Below are 21817 nucleotides of genomic sequence, written 5' to 3' on the forward strand. Positions count from 1 at the left end.
ACACATTGAAACTCAACACATTCATCTGGAAAAACACAGAGACTTACTGGTCCTTGTGGAGATAAGTGTGTTAAGTCAGTTTCACCCTCTTGACACGCCCACACCTCTCTGTAATACACACCAGCAGCATGTTACAGCTAACTACAGTTATACAAGTGTCACAGTCATGTGATTAGTGAGATTTAGCTGGATCATGTGATTTACTTCAAGCTGTGGTACTCTATTTCAGGATTAAATGTGTATTATTATTATTATTATTATTATTATTATTATTATTATTATTATTAAATACACAACTCCTAAAAGTATATCAAAATAACCCAATTAATCAAATGAGAAAAAAAAATTATACTTGGAAATTTATTTATTGAGGAAAATGATCCAGTGTTACATATCACTGAGAGTCAAAAGTATGTGAACCTCTAGGATTAGGAGTTAATCTGAAGGTGCAATTAGAGTCAGGTGTTCTCAGTCAATGGGATGACAATCAGGAGAGTGTTCGCCCTGTTTCAGTTAAAGAACAGGGATCTCTCAAAGTCTGATCTTCACAACATGTTTATGGAAGTGCATCATGGGCTGAACAAATGAGATTTCTGAGGATGTCACAGTCCGCCCCAGGCCTTCCAGATCCTGAGCCAGATTTTGTCTCTGGTGACTCTGTGCTGTGTCTTACTCCACTCCACGTTTTACCCAAGACCTGCTCTGCGGACAATCCAACCTGCTGCTGGCTGACTAATCAGCAACAGTACTTTACCTTGGTTTTGGGATTCTGCCTTTGTGGAGTTATCTTTCTGCCTTCACAAAGCTCTTGTTGGATATTTTTCTGGATTCTTCTTTTTGTGTTTTTGGATTATGCACTTTTGCCTGACTGGAATTTTGCTCTGGATTCTGTTTTTGGCCTGTGTGGCACTTTGCTCTGCCTTGGACTTTCCCTCTGAGCCATGAACATTTATCGTGCTGTGCCTCAACATCTGACTGTGCAATGACTGTTTGCGCCATTATCTGCTCTTTTCCCTGTTACCATTGAGAAACCATCTTTTGTGCCAAGAGTGGTGTTTAACTCATTAAAGCCATCCTATTTTCAGAACTGTACGAGTCTGCTTTTGGGACCTAATCTGCTCATTCAGACTTAGGCTGTGATAGAGGACCTCAGAAAAAGAGTTGATGCTCATCAAACTGGAAAAGGTTACAAAACAATCTGTAAAGAGTTTGGACTCCACCAATCCACAGTCAGACAGATGGAGCAAATGCAGGATCACTGTTACCCTCCCCAGGAGTGGACCAACAAACATCACTCCAAGAGCAAGGCATGTAATAATCCACAAGGTCACAGAGGAACCCAGAGGAACTTCTAAACATCATAAGGCCTCTCTCACACTGGCTAATGTTAACGTTCATGAGTCCACCATCAGGAGAACACTGAACAACAACGGTGTGCATGGCACGGTTGCAAGGGGAAAGCCACTGCTCTCCAAAAAGAACATTACTGCCTGACTGCAGTTTGCTAAAGATCACATGGACAAGCCAGAAGGCTACTGAAAAAATTTTGTGGACGGATGAGAAAAAAATAGATTTTTTTGGTCTCAATAAAAAGCGTTATGTTTGAAGTAATGAAAACACTGCATTCCAGTATAAGAACCTTTCCCATCTGTAAAATATGGTGACGGTACTATCATGGTTTAGGTCTGTTTTGTTGCATCTGGGCCAGGACAGCTTGCCATCATCTGAATTATTTTAGTGAATTCTAAGGGAGAAATATCAGAACATCTGTCTGTGAACTGAATCTCAAGAGAAGGTGGGTCATGCAGCAAGACAACAACCCGAAACACACAGGTCATTCTGCTAAAAATGGTTAAAGAAGGACAAAGTTAATGTTTTGGAATGGCCAAGTCAAAGTCCTGACCTTAATCCAATAGAGATCTTGCAGTCACATGATCGGAAAGTACACAACCACCATCTTGTCAGTCAAAAACACTGCTGAATACTGCTGCACTCGTGTACAGAATGGATCAATTTCAACCGACGGACTACACGGCTCATTTTTCTAATGAACAGATAACTAGATATATGTCTAAAATAAACGATCTACAGATTAGTGACCCTTATGGCTTACCGGACGGAGTTTTCACGACCAGATTTTGAACTGCCAGCGGAATACCCAGACGTGTATAATTACCTCATTAACTTTCCCTCACTGTTCAGTGGTGAAGCACTGCGTGCTTATAAATCTCTGGACAGTTATCTTTACAGAAATTCAGGATTTGTCAGCGACTCAGATGTGGCATCTTGTAAACAAGAATCCTCATTGGATGGGTAAGTCACTTAAGTATTGAGTATAGCACTGACCAGCCGATTATAGAATAGAACAAGGTAATTCCAGCTGTAATTCCAAATCGTCCGTCTTGTTTACATGGATCTGGCATTGGAGAGATAGAGGCTTAGCAGTGGAGGTTTGAGTGGCTGTTTTCTGAGCTTAGTCAACAGGCCGGCTCTGCAGCCTCGCTTTTGCTTCCGCTCCCGGCGCCGCCTCCTTCGCTTTGCTTCCGATAACAATCCACGGAGACCCCGCTGGTCTCACTATCTCGTCCGGAATGTTGTGCATGCGATGGAAATCGCTACAAACCGTCATTTTCTGCTGGAAACCAATGTCCAGTAAGTCCATACGGTTGTAGTGGATATTGAAGTCCGGTACAGATGAACAACTCGCAAAAATACACACAAAAAACATAAAAAACGTGCACAGGTAGGGAGAGCTTGTAGCTGCAGCCGTTGTAGTAGAATTGTATATAGTAGGGTTTTCCAGAAGAAAAGGTAGAAGTAAAAGCAGAAGTAGAACCAGAAGTAGAAGTAGAAGGCGGAATATGGCGTTTGACCGACAAGATGGCGTCTGTCACAATCTGGATCGGCTGTGACGTCACATGCACGTGCTCCATAGAAATGTTGTGTGAACAGCTCATGCAAGGAAACACACCAACATCCCAGAGCTGAAACTGTTCTGTACAGAGGAACGGGATAAAAGTCCTCCAAGCCAATGTTCAGGATCTGATCCACAGTTATAGAAAACAATCAGCTGCAGTTACTGCACAAGGAGCGCACACTAGATACCGAAAACAAGGGTTTACATACTTTTACCACTCACTGAAATGTAATGTTGAATCAGTTTCCTCAATAAATAAATGACCAAGGATAAAATTGTTGTCTCATTTGTTTAATTAGGTTCTCTTTATCTCCTTGTAGGACTTGTGTGAAAATCTGATGATGTTTTACATCATATTAAGAAATATAGATAATTCAGCAGAATGGATCACATGCTTTCAAGCACCACTGTAATTTCAGATAAAAAAAAAGTACTCACTGTGTGACTTCCAGGTCCTCTAGCATGTTTCCATGGATACTCTCAGAGTGGGTGTGGCCTACAGGCTCAGCCCAGGAAGGAATGTCTAGCAGTGAGGCCACGGATAGGTCCTCCTCTGACACTGCAGCTGGGGGTTTCTGGGAAACATCCATTCTCCTCACCATCCGGGGACTGACCTCCTGTACTGAGGACAGAGCTGTACACATGCACACACTTGTGTTTGTAATGTTTATTACATTTATTTGTATTTGTAATTGGCATTCATGGTGGACAGCAAACTAAGAATTTCATTGTGCAAGAGGACATGTCCTTACTGTGCATATGACAATAAACACTTTGAACTTGAACTTATTGAAGTGTTTATACAGATACAGAAAGAGTTCCATAACTGAGTCAAATTCTGATACATAGTGAGAGACAGAGAGTGCCTGATACTGACTTCTACTGCTCTGTGTGTGTGTGTGTGTGTGTGTGTGTGTGTGTGTGTGTGTGTGTGTGTGTGTGTGTGTGTGTGTGTGTGTGTAGTGAACCTTCACTGTGGTCCAGCGTCCTCTCAATCTCGGCATATGTTCTGGATGTTTGTTCTTGGAGTGATTTGTTCAGCTGAGTCTTGATGAGGTGGACAATGTCCATGCGGTTTATTTTAGTCAGTGTCTTTATCAAACAGTCCTCTGAACACACACACATACACTAAGTATTAGTAGTATACACTACAGGAGTGTTATTTAGGCTAACAGATAAAGGACTGACCGGTGGCCTGTTTGCCCTCGCGCTCAGTCCAGCGTTTTAGAAGTGCAGTACTCTGCTCCTGCAGTGAGTTTGGATTCTCTGCTCGAACCTGATGAACTTCATTCTCACTGAACTCCAGCTCTTTAGCTAACTCTATAAACGAAAACAGATTTAGCTTCAGAAGATTACTGATTAACTAGCCTTAGTAAAGGAGATGAGACAAAACAGATAAAAGAATTGTAAAAAGCAGAGAAAATTCAATGGTGCACAAAAAGCAGATGAATTTGGAGGTGAGAATCAGAGCCACAAACTTCTGACAGCAAACATGTCTTGGCTGATCGACTGGTCAGGGGAAAGTTTATCTTTGACTGAACTTTTTCTCTACCTGATGATGTCACCACTAATTTGAGATTGTAACTCACCTGTCCAGCTAAATCCGAGAAGATCAGCAGTGATGGACAAAATTTCCTCTTTACGATCGGCATCATCATTCCAGTTCACTGTGAACATCATGCAGATATATCATTATAAATTAAAATAAAAAGATGCGACACAAGTTTATATAACATGCTAACAGTCTGAGGTATAAATAAACTTTATTTAAAAAAAATCATTTTTGTGTAAAACGTGATTAAAAATGATTATTGAGTGAATCTCAAAAAAAACAAACAAACCCTAAATCATATTCAAATGATAGAAATCCATGCCAAAGTGATGGAAATTATGTAAAAAAAATAGTAAAATGTTCTGTTTAAGTACCCTTAAATCAGTCAATCTTGAGATTTGAACATTTATATGAATATGTACATAAAAAAAGACTGAAAATAGACAGGATACAGCACAAACATCACTTCACAAACAGACATAATAACAAAAGGGATGATATAAACACAGGACAGGTACAGGACAGGACAGGTACAAACAAAGTAAGGGCAGGAACTAAGGGTTAATTTGTAAAGGTAGGGAAGGAGGAGCCATAAACCATGTAGGTACCTTTACTCTGATCTGGACTACTGCTGTCTGAGAGTCGCTGCATCTGTGTCTCTACACAATCCTCCCAGTTTGGTCTGGTTTCAAATATGTCCTCTCCTACAGGGGGGGTTTGGAACTGCATTGACCTACTATCTCCATCGAGGACAGTTTGGGGGCTGTCCTTTTCATCTGGAGACTTTTCAGCACCTCCACCTTCATGAGTGTGTTGAGGTTGACCTGAATGAAGTGCACCTGATGATGTTTGTTCTACAGACACAGGTATTTTGGATACAGGAGTCTTTGGTTTCACTGATGAAAAATGAAGACCACTGATAACATCTGAGAGGCCAATATCTGCTTCTGATTTGGGCCTTCTGGTTTGCTCTGTAGTGTCAGCTTTCTCCAAAATGTGATCAAAGCTGGTTGCTTTCACTGGAATCTTTGACTTTGGTTTCCAACCGTCAGGTTTGGCAGCAAGACATTTGGGTGAGCTGAGAGAACACTGTGATGATATTTGCAATGTGTTTCCACTAGGAAGTATAAGATCATCTTGAGTAAGTGTAGGTATTTCAATAACTGAGTGCTGATCATCCTCTGCTGAAGACTCAGATGACTCCATATCCTGCTCAGAGGAGATGGACTGAGTCACTGTAGAAGTGGCAGTATTGATGTCTGCAACTGACAAATCAAATCCCAGATCTTTCTCTTTTGGGATCTCTGAGTCCTTGTGACTTTCTGAATCTCTGGGTTCATCTGAAGGACCAGAACCATCCTGAGGTGAATCTTCATTGTTTGAATCTAATGAAATTTCCAGGGAGGTCCTAAATTCCATTGCACTTTCCCTGACTTGCTCATAGGGACTGTCCTCTGAAGGATCCTCACTTATGGGGAAAAAGACAAATGTACCCTGCTCTTCTTCCATGCTCCTTCTGCTCATATCAATAGCGCCACCTCTTGTCATTTCAAAGAGTTTCCCTTCCTGGAACAGGAACGGGTTTGGCTGCCCATTTTCTGTAGGATTCCGAGCAGGAGGCATTTCAGGAGTAGACTCCTGAGACAGAGTGTCTGAGGTCTGGGAATTAATTTTCTGCTCTTCCATCACAATCTGTGAGTGAAAGCTTTCATCATCATCCAATTCTACACTCCAAGGAACCAAGTCTCCATGAACCAGTTCTGAAATTCTTTGTGACCTACTATCTCCATCGAGGACAGTTTGGGGGCTGTCCTTTTCATCTGGAGACTTTTCAGCACCAACTGAATGATCATCTTCATAACCATACAGATGTGGCTGATAATCTTCCTTAGCTTTCCCATCACACACAGGAAACACAGTGTCAACTAAAGACTGAGGCATTTCTCCAGTTTTCTCATCGATGATGTGACATGCAATATCAGAGTTGCTATCAGTTTTGTTGTCCACTAACAGTGCAGCTGAATCCTCAGCCAAAGCCTCCATTGTGTCAGCCTTGTCTTTTTTAATAAGGCACTCAGGAGAAACATCTTCATGGCTCAACTCCTTTTTGTCAATGTGAATTTGCATAGGTAATCCTTCCATCTCCATCTCACCTCTCAAATCTGAAGCTCCATATTCATGACTGTAACTACACCCTGAGACCTGAATTTCCCTCAAGGCTTGTTCAGTTTCCTCTTGTGGTGGTTCAGTTAGTGGTGCGTTATCGCACTTCTCTGACTGTCGGTATGAAGACAACACAGTACTGGACTCAGGTCCACACTTCTGGTTTGTGTCTTCCTCTTCATAATCTAGTGGACTTTCATCACAGGACCAAAGCTCTTCCTTTTGCTGCAGCTCATCATCTCTATCCTGGGATAAAGCGGTGAAATCAAATCTAACCTTTCTTGTTTTGGTTTCCTTTTCAATTTCATCAAAGACCCGGATTTTTGCTGCCATCTTGAACATCTTTTCCTCAGGAGTGAACTGATTTTTCAATTCACTGTTCTCTTGAGCTTCCTCATCATTTCCCTCTAGAAATGGCTGTAAAGGCGCCGATGGCTCCTGTGTATCAGGAATTTCAGAATATACAGATGCGTTATCCTCATTTAGGATTAACATTCCTTCTGTCCTCATCGCATCCTTCACCAAAAGCTCTACTGAATTGGCTGAATCAAACCTCTGCATTTCAGGATCCTTCATTTCATCAAATGTTTTAATTTTCATATCCATATATATAATTTCTTCATTTGGTGTAGCCTGTCTTTGTACCAGACCACTGCTTTGCAGGTTTTCTTCATCCAGTGGAGATGTATGTGACTTTAAGCGAGTTGAAAGGCACTGTAAGCCTGGAATCTCAGCTTCTCTTTGGATTATCATTTCATTACTAATTTCTAACTCTATGTTTTCTGTGAAGCTGACTGCAAGCTGGCTGCTTTGTGAGTCATTGCTGGCTTGATGTAAGAGCTCTGGGCTTTTGGAGCCTGGTCTCTGGATTGTGGGACTTGTCTCTAAGGAGTCAGGACATGGAAAGTCCTTGGTTGGACTTGGCTCGATGGAGTCAGGAGACTTATTAGAAGACGAATCCTCTTTAAAAGATGAAGACTCCAGTGAGTCTCCTTGGCATATACTTTTAAGATCACTCGTCAATGCAGGCTGTAGGTCTTCTAAATTGTCTGGTCTAGACAATGATTGCTGAATTTCCTGAAATCTTTCAGACTTGGCAGTTTCTACAGAGTAAAATTCATCAATTCCTCTTATTTGTTTAGTTTTTTCAACTGGAGAAACTATGTAGCTGTCATGCCGATCTTGAACTAAACAATCATCTTCAACCTCAACATTTATTTCCTGCTCTGGTTGGTCTGGGCTTTTTGGAGGTGACAACTTTTCGACTATAGTCATAAACTCATGCTGGTCTTCCACTTCTGTCTCATGTAAATGTGTTTCCTCAAGCTGTATTTGGACTGGACTTTTGATTTCCGTTGATGATACTTGCACTGAGTCAGAAGAAGAAAGACACTCTTTACCAGATATAGTCTCCTGGGGGTCAACCTGGCAGACACTTTCAGGTCCACTCGTCATTCTAGGCTGTAGGTCATGAAGGTTAATAGCACTATACAACCTTTGTTGAATTTCCTCAGCAGGTTCTTCTGAGGAAATCTCACAAATATCTCTAGTTTGTTTAATTTCCTTAAGTGCACACTCCTGATAGGTGTCATCCAGAGCCTGAACTGGAATATCCACTCCCACATTAACACTTAGTTCCTCCTCTGTCTGGATTTTTGTTTGCATTTCTGTAGGTGAACAACTTTCCACTTTGGTCTTATACCCATGCTGTTCATCATCTTCTGTCTCATGTAAACCTGTTCTTTCTGTTTGGACTGGGCTTTTGATTTCTTTTGATATTTCATGAACTGAGTCAGGAGACTTGTGAAAAGAGAGATCCTCTTCATCAGGTGTAATCTCCTGGAGGTCAACCTGGCAGACACTTTCAGGTCCACTCGTCATTATAGGCTGTAGGTCATGGAGGTTAATAGCATTATACAACTTTTGCTGAATTTCCTCAGCAGGTTCCTCTGAGGAAATCTCACAAATATCTCTAGTTTGTTTAATTTCCTTAAGTGCACACTCCTGATAGGTGTCATCCAGAGCCTGAACTGCAATATCCACTCCTAAATTAACACTTAGTTCCTCCTCTGTCTGGATTTTTGTTTGCATTTCTGTAGGTGAACAACTTTCCATTTCAGTTTTATACCCATGCTGTTCATCTTCTTCTGTCTCATGTAAACTTGTTATTTCTGTTTGGTCTGGGATTTTGATTTCTTTTGATATTTCATGAACTGAGTCAGGAGACTTGTGAAAAGAGAGATCCTCTTCATCAGGTGTAATCTCCTGGGGGTCTACCTGGCGGGCACTTTCAGGATCACCTGTCATTACAGACTGTAGGTCATGAAGGTTAATAGCACTATACAACCTTTGCTGAATTTCCTCAGCAGGTTCCTCTGAGGAAATCTCACAAATATCTCTAGTTTGTTTAATTTCCTTAAGCGCACAATCCTGATAGGTGTCATCCAGATCCTGAACTGGAATATCCACTCCCACATTAACACTTAGTTCCTCCGTCTGGATTTTTGTTTGCATTTCTGTAGGTGAACAACTTTCCACTTCAGTCTTGTACCCATGCTGTTCATCTTCTTCTGTCTCATGTAAAGATGTTCTTTCTGTTTGGTCTGGGCTTTTGATTTCTTTTGATGATTGCTGAACTGAGTCAGGAGACTTGTGAAAAGAGAGATCCTCTTCATCAGGTGTAATCTCCTGGGGGTCAACCTGGCAGACATTTTCAGGTCCACTCGTCATTATAGGCTGTAGGTCATGGAGGTTAATAGCATTATACAACTTTTGCTGAATTTCCTCAGCAGGTTCCTCTGAGGAAATCTCACAAATATCTCTAGTTTGTTTAATTTCTTTAAGTGCACACTCCTGATAGGTGACGTCCAGAGCCTGAACTGGAATATCCACTCCCACATTAACACTTAGTTCCTCCTCTGTCTGGATTTTTGTTTGCATTTCTGTAGGTGAACAACTTTCCATTTCAGTTTTATACCCATGCTGTTCATCTTCTTCTGTCTCATGTAAACTTGTTCTTTCTGTTTGGTCTGGGCTTTTGATTTCTTTTGATATTTCATGAACTGAGTCAGGAGACTTGTGAACAGAGAGATCCTCCTCATCAGGTGTAATCTCCTGGGGGTCTACCTGGTGGGCACTTTCAGGATCACCTGTCATTACAGACTGTAGGTCATGAAGGTTAATAGCACTATACAACCTTTGCTGAATTTCCTCAGCAGGTTCCTCTGAGGAAATCTCACAAATATCTCTAGTTTGTTTAACTTCTTTAAGTGCACACTCCTGATAGGTGTCATCCAGATCCTGAACTGGAATATCCACTCCCACATTAACACTTAGTTCCTCCTCTGTCTGGATTTTTGTTTGCATTTCTGTAGGTGAACAACTTTCAAATTCAGGTTTATACCCATGCTGTTCATCCTCTTCTGTCTCATGTAAACTTGTTCTTTCTGTTTGGTCTGGGCTTTTGATTTCTTTTGATATTTCATGAACTGAGTCAGGAGACTTGTGAACAGAGAGATCCTCTTCATCAGGTGTAATCTCCTGGGGGTCTACCTGGCGGGCACTTTCAGGATCACCTGTCATTACAGACTGTAGGTCATGAAGGTTAATAGCACTATACAACCTTTGCTGAATTTCCTCAGCAGGTTCCTCTGAGGAAATCTCACAAATATCTCTAGTTTGTTTAATTTCCTTAAGCGCACAATCCTGATAGGTGTCATCCAGATCCTGAACTGGAATATCCACTCCCAAATTAACACTTAGTTCCTCCTCTGTCTGGATTTTTGTTTGCATTTCTGTAGGTGAACAACTTTCCACTTCAGTCTTGTACCCATGCTGTTCATCTTTTTCTGTCACATGTAAACCTGTTCTTTCTGTTTGGACTGGGCTTTTGATTTCTTCTGATATTTCATGAACTGAGTCAGGAGACTTGTGAAAAGAGAGATCCTCTTCATCAGGTGTAATCTCCTGGGGGTCTACCTGGCGGGCACTTTCAGGTCCACTCATCATTATAGGCTGTAGGTCATGAAGGTTAATAGCACTATACAACCTTTGCTGAATTTCCTCAGCAGGTTCCTCTGAGAAAATCTCACAAATATCTCTAGTTTGTTTAATTTCCTTAAGTGCACACTCCTGATAGGTGTCATCCAGATCCTGAACTGGAATATCCACTCCCAAATTAACACTTAGTTCCTCCTCTGTCTGGATTTTTGTTTGCATTTCTGTAGGTGAACAACTTTCCACTTCAGTCTTGTACCCATGCTGTTCATCTTCTTCTGTCACATGTAAACCTGTTCTTTCTGTTTGGACTGGGCTTTTGATTTCTCTGGATGATACCTGCACAGAGTCAGGAGACTTGCAAGTAGAGAAATCCTCATAGCCAGGTGTCATTTCCTGGAAGTCTGATTTGAATCCACTTTCAGGATCACCTGTTATGTCCTGTAGGTCATTGAGGACATCAGAGCTAGATGTAGAGGATGTGGAATAAGGCATTTGCTGATTTTCCTGAAATTCATCAGAAGAAATGATTTCATAAATTCCTCCAATTTGTTTTGTTTCATCAGATACAGGAGCCTCACAGCTGACATCCAGATTCTGATTTGAAATTCCAGATTCTACAGTAAAACCTATTTCCTCTGTGTGAGCTTGTGTTTTGGTCTCTGTAACAGTTGTTTTTTCCACTGTAGTTATATATACATGCTGGAGTTCCTCGGTCTCATGTAAATGTTTTTTTTCAAGCTCTGTTTCATCTGAGCTTTTGACTTCTTTTGATGATACCTGAACTGAGTCAGGAGACTTGTGAAAAGAGAGATACTCTTTATCAGGTGTAATCTCCTGGGGGTCCTCCTCGCAGGCACTTTCAGGTCCACTTGTCGTTACAGGCTGTAGGTCACGAAGGTTAACAGCACTATACAACCTTTGCTGAATTTCTTCAGCAGTTTCCTCAGAGGAAATCTCACAAATATCTCTAGTTTGTTTAATTTCCTTAAGTGCACACTCCTGATAGGTGTCATCCAGAGCCTGAACTGGAATATCCACGCCCACATTAACACTTAGTTCCTCCTCTGTCTGGATTTTTGTTTGCATTTCTATAGGTGAACAACTTTCCACTTCGGTCTTATACCCATGCTGTTCATCTTCTTCTGTCTCATGTAAACCTGTTCTTTCTGTTTGGTCTGGGCTTTTGATTTCTTTTGTTGATACCTGAACTGAGTAAGGAGACTTGTGAAAAGAGAGATCCTCTTTATCAGATATAGTCTCCTGGGGGTCTACCTGACAGGCACTTTCAAGATCACCTGTCATTACAGGCTGTAGGTCATGACGGTTAACAGCACTATACAACCTGTGCTGAATTTGCTGATACTCTTCAGACTCAGCAGTTTCCTCAGAGGAAATGTCACAAATATCTTTAGTTTGTTTAGTTTCCTTAAATGTATAATCCTGATAGGTGTCATCCAGATCCTGAACTGGAATATCCACTCCCACATTAACACTTCTTTCCTCCTCTGTCTGGATTTGTGTTTGGATTTCTGAAAGTGAAAATTTTTCCACTGTAGTCTTATACACATGCTCATGGTCTTCTTCTGCATCATGTAAACCTGTTCTCTCTGTTTGGACTGGACTTTTGATTTCTCTGGATGATACTTGCACAGAGTCAGGAGGCTTGTGAGTAGAGAAATCCTCATTGCCAGGTGTTATTTCCTGACAGTCTGATTTGCATCCACTTTCAGGATCACTTATTATGTCCTGTAGGTCACTGAGGACACCAGAGCTAGATGTAGAGGATGTGGAATAAGGAATTTGCTGACTTTCCTGAACTTCAGAAGAAATCTTATAAATTCCTCTAATTTGTTTAGTTTCCTCCGGTACAAGAGTCTCATTGCTGTCATCCAGATTCTGATCTGAAATTCCAGATTTTACAGTAAAACCTATTCTCTCTTCTGTGTGAGTTTGTGTTTGCGTTTCTGTAACAATCATCCTTTCCATTGTAGTTATATATACATGTTGGACTTCCTCGGTCTCATGTAAGTATCTTTCCTCAAGCTCTGTTTGGACTGTTTTGATTTCTGTTGATGATAGCTGAACTGAGTCAGGAGACTTATGAGAAGAAAGATCCTCTTCATCAGGTGTCATCTTTGGTGAGTTTATTTTAAGATCACTCATTATAGGTTGTGGGTCTTCCAGGTCATGTGGTCTGGATAACATTTGCTGAATTTTCTGAAATTCTTCAGACTCCACAATTTCCTCATGGCTGCACATATCCTGACTCAACTGATCTCTTTCACCCTGAAAACTGATTTCCTGCTCTGCTTGTACTTGGCTTTTGATATCTTTAGGTGACATTTGCGTGAACTCCAGCTCTGCATGGACTGGACTTTTGATCTCCATATAAAATGCCACTTGCTTTGTGTCTTGAGCTTGCTGGTCTTTTTCTTCTGTCTCTTGTGTTTCTTCAAGTCTTGTTTGGACTGCACTTTTAGTTGGACTTCCACTTTCTGTGTATTCTAATTGCATTACACTCTTCTCCTCAGGCTGGTCTTCTGGCTCCGTGGGTGATTTAACCTTCTGGTCACTTATGATTAGCATTTCGGGACTTGTATTTACAGTTTGTTTAAATTCTTCATAAGCTTCATACTCTCCTACACGTGTTCTAGGTATCCTGCTCTTGAACATAGTTTCTGTTGAATCTTCATCTGTTTGCATGCTCCTCTTGAGTTTTTCATTTATTTCCTCATCGTGAATTATTGTTGAAATATATTTCTCACTCTGGACCACTGCAGGAGCAAAACAGACTGCTGGCTTTGGCTTCTGTGAATGGTGTTCCACAGCATTGTGCTCCACCTGACTGCTGTCTTGTATAATACAAGTCTCGATATACGAGGTGGAGCTGACTGGCAATGGACCTGCTGCTTGGATAAACATCTGATACTCTGGACTCTCCTTGAGTTCCTCTTTGATAACAGCACTGAAGTCTTCAGAAGGTTTCCGGTCTGGGCTAATCTGTGGTTCTTCAGATATTCTCCGTTCATGCCTGGTGCTTAGTTTTTCATAATGCAGTATTTCAGGACTGCACTGTTCTTCTTCATGGTGCCACACTTCCAAAGTTACTGTTGAGTCTTTAGCTTGTATTTTCTCTTGACACAGTTCCTTAGAGCATTCTTTATTTTCTATGATTTTATCCTCACTGAATAATATCTCTTCCTTACCCTCTTCCTCATAATCAAATGACATATTTGAAGGTGATTTATATATTTTGTCTCTTACACTAACCAGTGTTTTCTCACTTTGCAGCCTGCTTGGTTTCCAGGAGTCTTTGTTATTAAGTGAAAAGTCCACACAAGTTTTGCTAACACTAGGATCCTCTGATATTCTTCGTGCCTGCTCATGTAAAATTTCATCACTAATCACAATCTTATTTTGTTGATATTGGTCATGGATGATTTGTAATGATCCTCCCTTGATGCTCTGAGCATTGATCTCTTCTGTTGATGGTTTAATTTCTGAAGTTTGTAGGTCAGATATTTGAACATTTTTAGTTTCCTCAGAATCTTTTGTTGCAGACGTAACCGCTAGCTTAGTAATTGCTTTATGTTCAAAAAGTCCAGATTTGCTCTTTGACGGGTCCTGTCCAGTTTGAAATGCCTGCATCAGCTCCTTCACAGACATGGAGTGCTCTATTCTCTCAGTCTGAGACCGAGGGGATTTTGGAGATTTAGAAGTTGGAGTGTAATTTTCCTCCATTTCTCTCGTGGACAGGAAAGCTTTGCTTGAGACGGCAGTCACTTGTCTCACCTCTCTGACTTTGACACTTGTCTCCTTTTCCTCCTCTTCCACTTTCTTCTGCAGTGCTTTGACTCTGTCTTTGATGGACCCAATGGGAGTCTCCACAACTTTAGGAGACACAGGTGGCACTTCAAACTCAGAGTCTCCGAGAAGTGTGTCTCCATCGAGTGATTCCTCAGAGCTCATCCTCTCCAGCTCATCTTCAGAGCTACAGCTTACAAACTCTCTCTCTTTCAGCTTCTTTCTTGCTGGTTTTTTTATTCTTGGAGGATGACGCTTCTGAGGTAGCACAACTTCCGTAAATGTTTCTTCGATGATATTCTCTTCTTGGACAGGATGAGCAGTCACAGGCAGGTGCTGGAGATAGCTCTCCAAATCTGTACTAAGATGTGAAATAATTTCAGATGCATCCTTTTGGGGCACAGAATTACAGTCAGTGGCTCTTGTGATTCTGACCTCACTAAGTAAAGGCTCAACTATCTGCCTTTTCTCTTCTGCTGCCTCTTTATCACTACATGTAGATTTTTCAGTTTCCTTACCAAAGCTTTCAACGTTTAGAATCTTTCCCACCTTCTCCAAGTCCCCTTTGATCTTTTCAATTATCTCAAATGGCTCCTCTTCACCCTCATTATCTAGAGGGTATTTTAATGCATCCATGAGAGATGGCTCTGAAAGCTCATTGGTCAGGAAGCCTGATATTTTATTAAGATCCTGCTTCATATCTGAGACATCTGAGAGGAGATCAGGACTGGCGAGCGTTGCTGGATCGTGAACCATGTGTGTGTGCAGTGTGGAGAATTCTGTTGATTCAGTTTCATCCTCATCTTCAGTAAAACAGATTTACAGAACAAAAGGGAAATGAAGAGGACAAAAACATTGGATAACTGGTCAGCGCAGGTGAAACACAGTCAGATGTGGGGTAAAGTCCATAATATTTAAATAAATAAATTATTATATCACACCGATGGATCCGGGGATTTATGGCTAGCAGCTAAGCAAAGGGAAATAAAGAAAATGTGCCAGGACACAATTTGCAGGAAATAACTTGTGCTTAAACATGTTATATTTGAGTTTTCATACACCCACGCACAAAAGTGAGAAAAATTACAGAAAACTGAAAATAAAACATCAATGAACAACGCAGTGAAACAGAGACAATCTCAAGATTGTTCAGGAACAGAAACACACACACACACACACACTACCCAATGATTTAACATGGAGTCCGTATTATTATTATTATTATTATTATTATTATTAATAGTAAGCTTATATCTCTTCAGATGCTGTGGTAATTTTAGTTATATATCCTAATTAAGTGATTGAAATGATTTATTATGATTCTGAGTGAGACAATGAATCATCAGAAAACATAAATAGAACAAAAATAGAAATAGAAATGAAGTAGAGGAAACACAGACATATATATATATATATATATATATATATATATATATATATATATATATATATATATAATGTTGCATGTGTAAGTCAAGTTATTTCCATGCAAAGCAACAAATGGATATTCATGCAGTTACACAATAAATGATTGATGAAAAATAAAATATCCTCATTTTCCCTTTAATCCAAATGAACAGCTGAGACATGCTGAGTGTGTGAGATGTATTTTGTGTGAAATGTGTTGAGTGTGTGGGACATGCTCAGTGTGTGGGATGTCTTCAGCGTGTGTAACGTGTGTGTGAGACGTGTTGAGTAGTTGGGACATGCTCAGTGTTGGAAACGTGTGTGTGTGTGTATGTGTGTGTGTGTGTGTGTGAGAGAGATGTATGTGAGAAGTGTTGAGTGTGTGGGACATGCTCAGGTATTGGAAACATGTGTGTGATATTGTGTTCAGTGTGTGAGAAGTGTTGAGTGTGTGAAATCTGCTACTTTAATTTTACAGTAATGGATGTCTATTGACCCACACAATACTCTCACTATTATTTATAGCAGTAATAATTCACAATTTTACGTAGCTGTCCACATTACTTCCTGCTTTCCTCCTGCACACTTTATGGGCATCAGCTGAGGGGTGGGGCTTAGTGGGTTTTCACTAACGTAAACCATCTAGTTGCTGTCCCCATAACGTTACATGATGTTTATAGCTAAAACACGTCTCACTGGGCGGCACGGTGGTGTAGTGGTTAGCGCTGTCGCCTCACAGCAAGAAGGTCCTGGGTTCGAGCCCCGGGGCCGGCGAGGGCCTTTCTGTGCGGAGTTTGCATGTTCTCCCCGTGTCCGCGTGGGTTTCCTCCGGGTGCTCCGGTTTCCCCCACAGTCCAAAGACATGCAGGTTAGGTTAACTGGTGACTCTAAATTGACCGTAGGTGTGAGTGTGACTGGTTGTCTGTGTCTATGTGTCAGCCCTGTGATGACCTGGCGACTTGTCCAGGGTGTACCCCGCCTTTCGCCCGTAGTCAGTTGGGATAGGCTCCAGCTTGCCTGCGACCCTGTAGAAGGATAAAGCGGCTAGAGATGATGATGAGACACGTCTCACTGTGTCCTGAATCACATCACAACGGGGGTGAGCCAAACTTCTGTCACTTACATGAAATTAATAGCACATGCATTAACTTAAAACTTCACACATTTAATTTTATTTATTTGATTTGTCACATAGTACACAGTTTTGTGACAGGGAAAGAATACAGGGCAAAGCCCCAATTGATTTTCAATCCCTTTACTTTGGCGAAGGTTTTATACCGGGTGCCCTTCCTGATGCAACCCTCCCCAATCTATCTGGGCTTGGGACCGGCACTAAGTATACACTGGCTTGTGCAACCCAAGTAGCTGGGTATTTTTACCGAATCTGCATGTCTTTGAACTGTGGGGGAAACACACTGAAACGTCTCAGCTCATTTGTGTTAAAGGGACATCTTGGACTTTTCATTTTTACTAAATTGTTTAGTTCATTACAAATGAAAATTAGTAAAATTCAGAACTCCATGAAGAGAAGATTAGTTATATTGATTACAGAGTCAGAAGTATGTCCTGTGTTCCTGTACTGTTTTAACCATCAGCTTCCCCATGATTCGTGCGTGCGCACGTGTGTGTGTGTGTGAGAGAGAGAGAGAAGTCATGGACTAAGCATCACAAAAGAAACATGACCCTAAACTGATTTCTGTCCCTAAACTCACTACATAGTTGTACCAGTTTTCTATCTACTTTGTGTGATAAGTACAACCAGATTGCGAGCCAGGCAGCATGCTTACTAGCGAGTGTACGAGGTACACAGCAGAGTAAAATTATGAGATTCCATCAGCTGTAGGTTTGAAAAATTTAGTGTTTTTTAACTGAAAATAATTGGAGAAATAAGGGGAAGCAAACAAGGGTTTAACACAGTATAGGAACAAGGCCATGTCTATCTTTACATTTCATGCTATATGGAGTTGTGAGAAAAACAGAAATGAAACGTAAGGGAAGTGTATTTCAGCCACAGCATATTAGTCAAGGATCCATTTAAATACCCACTGTTAATATCAGTCTGAAAATTAATTCTATTATCATTTATATTTGCACTCACAGAATAAAGAGAACTTATTTATTTAGAAATATTAAACACTCAGGCTTACATTTGTCATGGGTCTTCTCACTCTGTAAAGAAAAAAAATTTTTTATGACTTCATGCACACGTTTTATATCTAATAGATACATAGTGAAGGAGGTTTGATGTGATTTTACCTCTTCATCAGCATCCTGGTCTGAATCAGACTCCTAAAAACAGAAAATGTTTAGAGAGAGAGAGAGAGAGAGGGAGAATGTTTGGTGTTTGGTTAACGTTCAGGATATATACTAGTGCATCTCAAACAATTAGACCATCATAAAAAAAGTTCATTTTTTTCATACTTTAATTCAAAAAGGCTAACTTTCATATATTATATATTCATTACACGTAAAGTGAAATATTTCAAGCCTTTTTTATTTGAATTATGATGATTACTGCTTATAGCTCATGAAAATCAGAAATCCAGTATCTCAAATTATTAGAATATTTCCTAAGATCAATCAAAAAAGGAATTACAATACAGAAATGTCCAACTTCTGAAAAGTATTTATACACTCAATACTTGGCTGGAGCTCCTTTACCATGAATTACTGCATCAATGTGGTGTGGCATGGAGGCGATCAGCCTGTGGCACTGCTGAGGCGTTACTGAAGGCCAGGTTGGTTTGATAGCGCCTTTCAGTTTGTCTGTATTTTTGGGTTGGGTGTTTCTCATCTTCCTTTTGACGATACCCCATAGATTCTCCGTGGGGTTCAGGTCAGGCGAGTTGGCTGGCCAATCAAGCACAGTAATATCATGGTCAGCAAACCATTTGGTAGTAGTTTTGGCACTGTGGGCAGGTGCTAAGTCCTGCTGGAAAAGGAAATTAGCATGTCCATAAAGCTTGTCAGCAGATGGAAGCATGAAGTGACTGTGGAAACTTTACATTGGACTTCAAACACGTTGGATTCTGTGTTTCTCCACTCTTCCTCCAGACTCTAGGACCTTGATTTCCAAATTAAATGCAAAATTTACTTTCATCTGAAAAGAGGACTTTGGACCACTTAACAATAGTCAGTTCTTTCTTTCTTTAGCCCAGGTAAGATGCTTCTGACATTGTCTCTGGATCAGGAGTGGCTTGATATTAGGAATGCGACAGTTGTAGCCCCTTTCCTGAAGATGTCTGTGCATGGTGGTTCTTGATGCACTGACACCAGCCTCAGTCCACTCCTTGTGAAGCTCTCCCAAATTCTTGAATCAACTTTTCTTGACAATCCTCTCAAGGCTGCAGTCATCCCTGTTGCTTGTGCACCTTTTCCAGCCAGCCTTTTCAGCAATGACCTTCTGTGGCTTACCCTCCTTGCGGAGATTGTTGATGATCACCTTCTGCATAATTGTCAAAGCAGTCTTCCTCATGATTGTGGTTGTGTGTACTGAACTAGACCAAGAGATACATGATATTTATCCTGTTTTACTCAAACTCAAAATGAAATATTCTTGTATTTTGAGATTTTTTTTTACATTTTTGCACTGTAGCCAATAATTATCAAAATGAAAATATAAAAATGCTTGAAACATTTTAGTTTACATGTAATGAGTCGAGAATATATAAAATTTTCACTTACTTAGACAACTGATGGAAAATATTGAACTTTTTCACGATATTGTAATTGTTTGAGATGCACGTGTGTGTGTGTGTGTGTGTGTGTGTGTACACGTACGTATGTATATATGTGTGAACATTAACCAAACATACTCTAAATACACACACATTAATATTCCTCATCATCATCATCCTTCGGCTGCATTTTTTTTGCAGGCGACCATGAGTCCCATCCATTGCCTTTGATCTGCAGCCAACACAGCAATTGCATCAGGGCACAAATTGCCCTCTGTGTCCCCTAACAGTTTCTGTATATAGTTCAGATAGCTTGTCCTCTGTCGACCTGGACGCCTTTTGCCACGGGCTGGAGCATAGAAGGCGTACCTCCTGCATGGCTCTTCTTCTGGCATCCTAAGGGTGTGTCCAAGGAAGCGTAGCTGACGCTGCCATAGAGTGTTGATGAGGGGCTGGGTGTTTGTCATTTTGTAGATCTGAGCATTGCTCACACAGTTAAGGCATTTGATGTTAAGCATGATTCTATAACAGGATGTGGCAAATGCATTTATCTTGTTTTCCATGTTGACCAATGGTACCCAGGATTCACATCCATACAGAAACACTGTCACACAGATGGTGTTGAAAAGTTTGAGTTTAGTTGCCATGGGCATTGATGGGCTTCTCCAGATCTTTTCTAGTTTCCAGAAAGCAGTCCATGCAAGTGTCTTTCGCCTGGTTAGGTCACTGTTACTAGATGCCATCATGAATCCCAGGTATTTAAAGTTGGATACATGGTTTATTGGATGTCTGTATACTTCCAGAGGTGGCTGTGGGTTGCAGTTGATGGTCATATACTCGGTCTTGGGAACACTGATGACAAGACCTAGTTCTTTTGCTTCAGCTGATGATTTGGAAAATTGTGCCTGTGCCCTAGGTATGGATGACTCAAGCAAGGCAATGTCGTCAGCGAAATCTAGGTCATTTAGGATTTTAGCAGGGTGTCTCCTAGATTGACGAGGATGGGTAACTACGTCAGAGTCTGTGTTCTCCGTTGATTTCTTCATTAAAAAGTCAATAACAACAGAGAATAAGAATGAAGCAAGAACATCTCCTTGCAGTACCCTGGTTGTCACATGAAATGGGTCAGAGATGTTCCCATCCACAATGATGGCACTCTTGGAGTTGGTGTAGAGTGTATCGATTGCTTTGACAATGGCCACTAGGATGCCATAGTGGCATAGAATGGAGAACATGATGCTTTTGTTGATGGAATCAAATGTCTTTTTAAAGTCAATAAAAGTGACTTGTCATTGGAAGTTGGTAGGTTCCAAAGGCTTCCATGATCCTTCGCAGGGTGTGCATTTGCTGAGTGCAACTTCTGCCTGGGCGGAAACCAGCCTGGTTTTTCCTTACTAGCGGATCCACATGGTCTGTTATTCTCATCAACAGTATCTTGTTGTACACCTTGGCAGCAATAGACATTAGTGTAATCTCTCTATAGTTGGTCATGAGGCTAAGATCCCCTTTCTTTGGCAAGGGAACAATGACATTAGTAATCCATTGCTTGGGGGCATATGTGTTGTGAAGACTTTCATGCAGAATTTGTGAATGATGTTTGCCATTAGGGCGGCACGGTGGTGTAGTGGTTAGCGCTGTCGCCTCACAGCAAGAAGGTCCTGGGTTCGAGCCCCGGGGCCGGCGAGGGCCTTTCTGTGTGGAGTTTGCATGTTCTCCCCGTGTCCGCGTGGGTTTCCTCCGGGTGCTCCGGTTTCCCCCACAGTCCAAAGACATGCAGGTTAGGTTAACTGGTGACTCTAAATTGACCGTAGGTGTGAATGTGAGTGTGAATGGTTGTCTGTGTCTATGTGTCAGCCCTGTGATGACCTGGCGACTTGTCCAGGGTGTACCCCGCCTTTCGCCCGTAGTCAGCTGGGATAGGCTCCAGCTTGCCTGCGACCCTGTAGAAGGATAAAGCGGCTAGAGATAATGAGATGAGATGAGATGAGATGAGATGAGATGAGATGAGATGAGATGTTTGCCATTACGTTTCCATCCTCTTGGAGGGCTTCGGCAGTGATTGCAAAGTCCAGACCTGCAGCTTTATTATTCTTCATGTCTTTGACTGCCTTTTGTGTTTTCTCTAAAGTGGGTGGGCCAACACATATGGATAGGTCCTGATCAGCAAGTGATGGGAGAACAGCTGTTGGTGATCCACAGTCGTTATTGAGTAAGTCAGAGAAGTACTGTCTCCATTCAGCAAGGAGCTTGCCATCACTGGTTGGAGCTGAACCATCTAGTTTCTTCACCTTAGGGTTA

The 21817-nt window shown here is 41.2% G+C and overlaps 1 protein-coding gene across 1 annotated transcript in view; it reads right to left on the bottom strand.

Annotated features, from left to right (window-relative positions):
* ank2a (ankyrin 2a, neuronal) overlaps positions 1–21817 on the bottom strand; it is a 110107-nt gene that overhangs the window by 8349 nt on the left and 79941 nt on the right. Inside the window, exons 37-47 of the mRNA XM_060915646.1 lie at positions 18099–18131; positions 17990–18011; positions 11974–15238; positions 10496–10680; positions 6298–8377; positions 5078–6246; positions 4507–4584; positions 4106–4237; positions 3886–4026; positions 3356–3551; positions 48–108 (exon numbers count right to left, since the gene is read on the bottom strand). Coding sequence (XP_060771629.1) covers positions 48–108; positions 3356–3551; positions 3886–4026; positions 4106–4237; positions 4507–4584; positions 5078–6246; positions 6298–8377; positions 10496–10680; positions 11974–15238; positions 17990–18011; positions 18099–18131 — 7362 coding nt within the window. The remainder of the gene's footprint in view (positions 1–47; positions 109–3355; positions 3552–3885; positions 4027–4105; positions 4238–4506; positions 4585–5077; positions 6247–6297; positions 8378–10495; positions 10681–11973; positions 15239–17989; positions 18012–18098; positions 18132–21817) is intronic.

This window comes from Neoarius graeffei, chromosome 3 (genome assembly GCF_027579695.1).
Source record: "Neoarius graeffei isolate fNeoGra1 chromosome 3, fNeoGra1.pri, whole genome shotgun sequence".
NCBI classification, from domain to species: Eukaryota; Metazoa; Chordata; class Actinopteri; order Siluriformes; family Ariidae; genus Neoarius; species Neoarius graeffei.